This window comes from Octopus bimaculoides, chromosome 4 (genome assembly GCF_001194135.2).
Source record: "Octopus bimaculoides isolate UCB-OBI-ISO-001 chromosome 4, ASM119413v2, whole genome shotgun sequence".
Taxonomy (NCBI): Eukaryota; Metazoa; Mollusca; class Cephalopoda; order Octopoda; family Octopodidae; genus Octopus; species Octopus bimaculoides.
In genome coordinates this window covers 1952254-1954851 of record NC_068984.1, presented here as the reverse complement: position 1 = coordinate 1954851, position 2598 = coordinate 1952254, and the positions used below count along the sequence as shown (strand labels likewise).

Sequence of the window (2598 nt, the reverse complement as noted above, 5' to 3'; positions counted from 1 at the left end):
AGGGGGGAGGGGATGGAGAGGGGAAAAAATCGTTCGGGAAATGAAAAACAAATGTTTCATATAAAGCAAAAACGTAGGAAATGAATCGGTTACAAGAACAGGTCTTGGCTCGCAGAGTATAAAGAGAAAATAATTGAAGAGATACACATGGCGGTTATATGTGCGTGTATGTATGTAAAATCCAGGGATCGAGGTGTAGGAAGAAAGTAAGGTTCAAGCAATCCGTAGTAAATATAAAAAGCAACTTTCAGGGACAATAGTGGTTTATTGAGACGGAAGGTTATGGATGATTTTTTTGCGTATCGAAGTACAATAAGCTGAAATATTGTAGACAGTCCTTCAGTGACCGACGACGACAAAGTCTGCGTTCCCAGCGAGGAGATCGCATGTAGCTCCACTCACACACTCATTCACGCATATATGTATGTACACACTCATTCACGCGCATATACACACTCATACACATATACGCATACATATATGTGTTGTAAGTGTGTATGTATTTGACTTGTAAATGATCGATGATTATAATGACCGAAGCATATAAGACAGGTTTATATTTACATTGATTTTTATTACAAATATGATTACAGAAAATTATTAATTAATTAATTATGTCTTTGAAATTGTCCAATCTTTTCATGATATCTACATCTTAATTTTTCTATCTCACTCTTTTTCTCTTTTTTGAATTTCAACATTAAAGCAAGTGGCGACACCTCTGGTTGTTCGTAAGATTTTGAACTTCAAGCAAGAGAACCCGTCGATATTCGCCTGGGAAATCCGTGATCGGCTTTTGGCTCAACGAATCTGTGATGAACAATCGATACCTAGTGTCAGCTCAATCAACCGAATCCTTCGAAATGCAAACGCTTTTGTTGGGGGAGATTGTGATTCCCCTTCTTCCGGTCTCAGCCAACAATCCCTTAGTCTACAATCTCCTAAATGCTTTATGGCGGCTGCTACAGCTTCTACCTCTAACATACCAGCCCGTCCGGGTTCAAATCCATCTGGCCCCGGTCTACCGCCAACAGCTGGACTTGCAACAGCAGCCCTATTTCCACATCCGGCTTATACGAACAACTTCCTGCCCATACCAGGACTTTCCTATCCGAAATTGGTGCAAGTTTGCAGCAACGGATCATCGACGAATGGAGGAAGTATGGAAGTTGAATGTTCAACCAGTCCATCACCCCGTGATTCGACGGGCAGTGACAAAGATGTTGACATTAACAACGGTGAAGACGATTCGCCGATGCCCACTAAACGGAAATCCAGTCACATCACTTCCGGTAAGTGTAACATTGATATATATCTATATTATTAATGGCTGCAATGGAATAACGGGAAGCTGTGTGAGCTGCGTGATCTATGCTAGTGTTTCTATGACTGTGTTAATATATCGAGCTCAAACTGAAAGTTATTAACTCACATCGACGCAGCCACGGCTCTAATGCCATATTTATTAAACAACTGATATGGTTCATTCGAAAATAATTAGTTAATTTATGATAATTAATCGTTACGTATTTGATTGAAACGTAAACCTAAACTAATGTTTCACAGTTGTTTAATTAGTTAATTTATTTAGTTTAAATTTCCATGGTTCCAATAAGTATTCACTAACCATTTCTCTTCCTGTGTTGTTTTTCTACATTTCTTCATATATTTAGAGCTATTATCATTGTTGTATAAAGTTAATTTTATTATCAAGTATAAAGTAATTAATACAGTTCTATATTTAAGAGATGAGGAATTATGTACATTATTTACATTATTTACATCTGACGGCTATTTGTCTTCATCTTGTTTGTTGTTAACTTTCGGCTGATGGTGGTGGTGGTGGTGGTGGTGGTTGTGGTGGTGGTGATGGTGGTGGTGGTAGTGGTGGTGGTTGTGGTGGTGGTGGTGGTGGTGGTGGTAATGATGATACATAATCAATTTAGATTAAATCGATTTAAGTCAAATTAATTAATAAACCCAAATCACCCGGAATGTTAATCAGGAAACCGTTACTGATTTAATTACATCGATTGCAGTATAAAAACACCGCGGAGAAAAAAAAACTCTAGAGATGAAAAAGATAAAGGGTACGGTGCCGAACACCCGGGGTGGGGCATGACTTACGTCGTTTAAGTAGCTTCTTGTAGGGCTTCGGATCTCGTGAGATCGTCACTGGGACCATAATGTTTTACATGGATGGTGTTGAAACTGAGATGGACAGCAGAAGGGTGATTGGTGAACTGGATGAGGGAGCAGAAGACAGCTCATGATGGAGAGAGAGGCCGATAGGGAGATCGATGAACAAATCGTCAGGAAAACATGGACGGTGAGCAGCAGGGTGTAAGAGGGGGCATGGTGTGGGCCTTAAGAATCTTATTATTCCATGATATCGTCAATGGAGCTTAGCACCGAGGGGGAGAGCGGCACTATCGAAGTGAGAGAGGTTGTTAAGGCTATCGATCTTCTCGACAACTGAATAAGGCATGTCCCGTGGCTGGCGTTCTTTATACAATGCATACAGAAGTGTGTGCGTGTGTGTATGTGTGTGTTTGTGTGTGTGTGTGTGTGTGTGTGTGTGTGTGTGTGTGTGTGTGT

At 40.3% G+C, this 2598-nt stretch overlaps 1 protein-coding gene across 2 annotated transcripts in view; it reads left to right on the top strand.

The window, feature by feature from the left end:
• LOC106869041 (paired box protein 5 homolog) overlaps positions 1-2598 on the top strand; it is a 66521-nt gene that overhangs the window by 49349 nt on the left and 14574 nt on the right. For both annotated transcript variants that reach the window (XM_052967700.1, XM_052967699.1), the window contains exon 4: positions 707-1292. In XM_052967700.1, coding sequence (XP_052823660.1) covers positions 707-1292 — 586 coding nt within the window. The remainder of the gene's footprint in view (positions 1-706; positions 1293-2598) is intronic.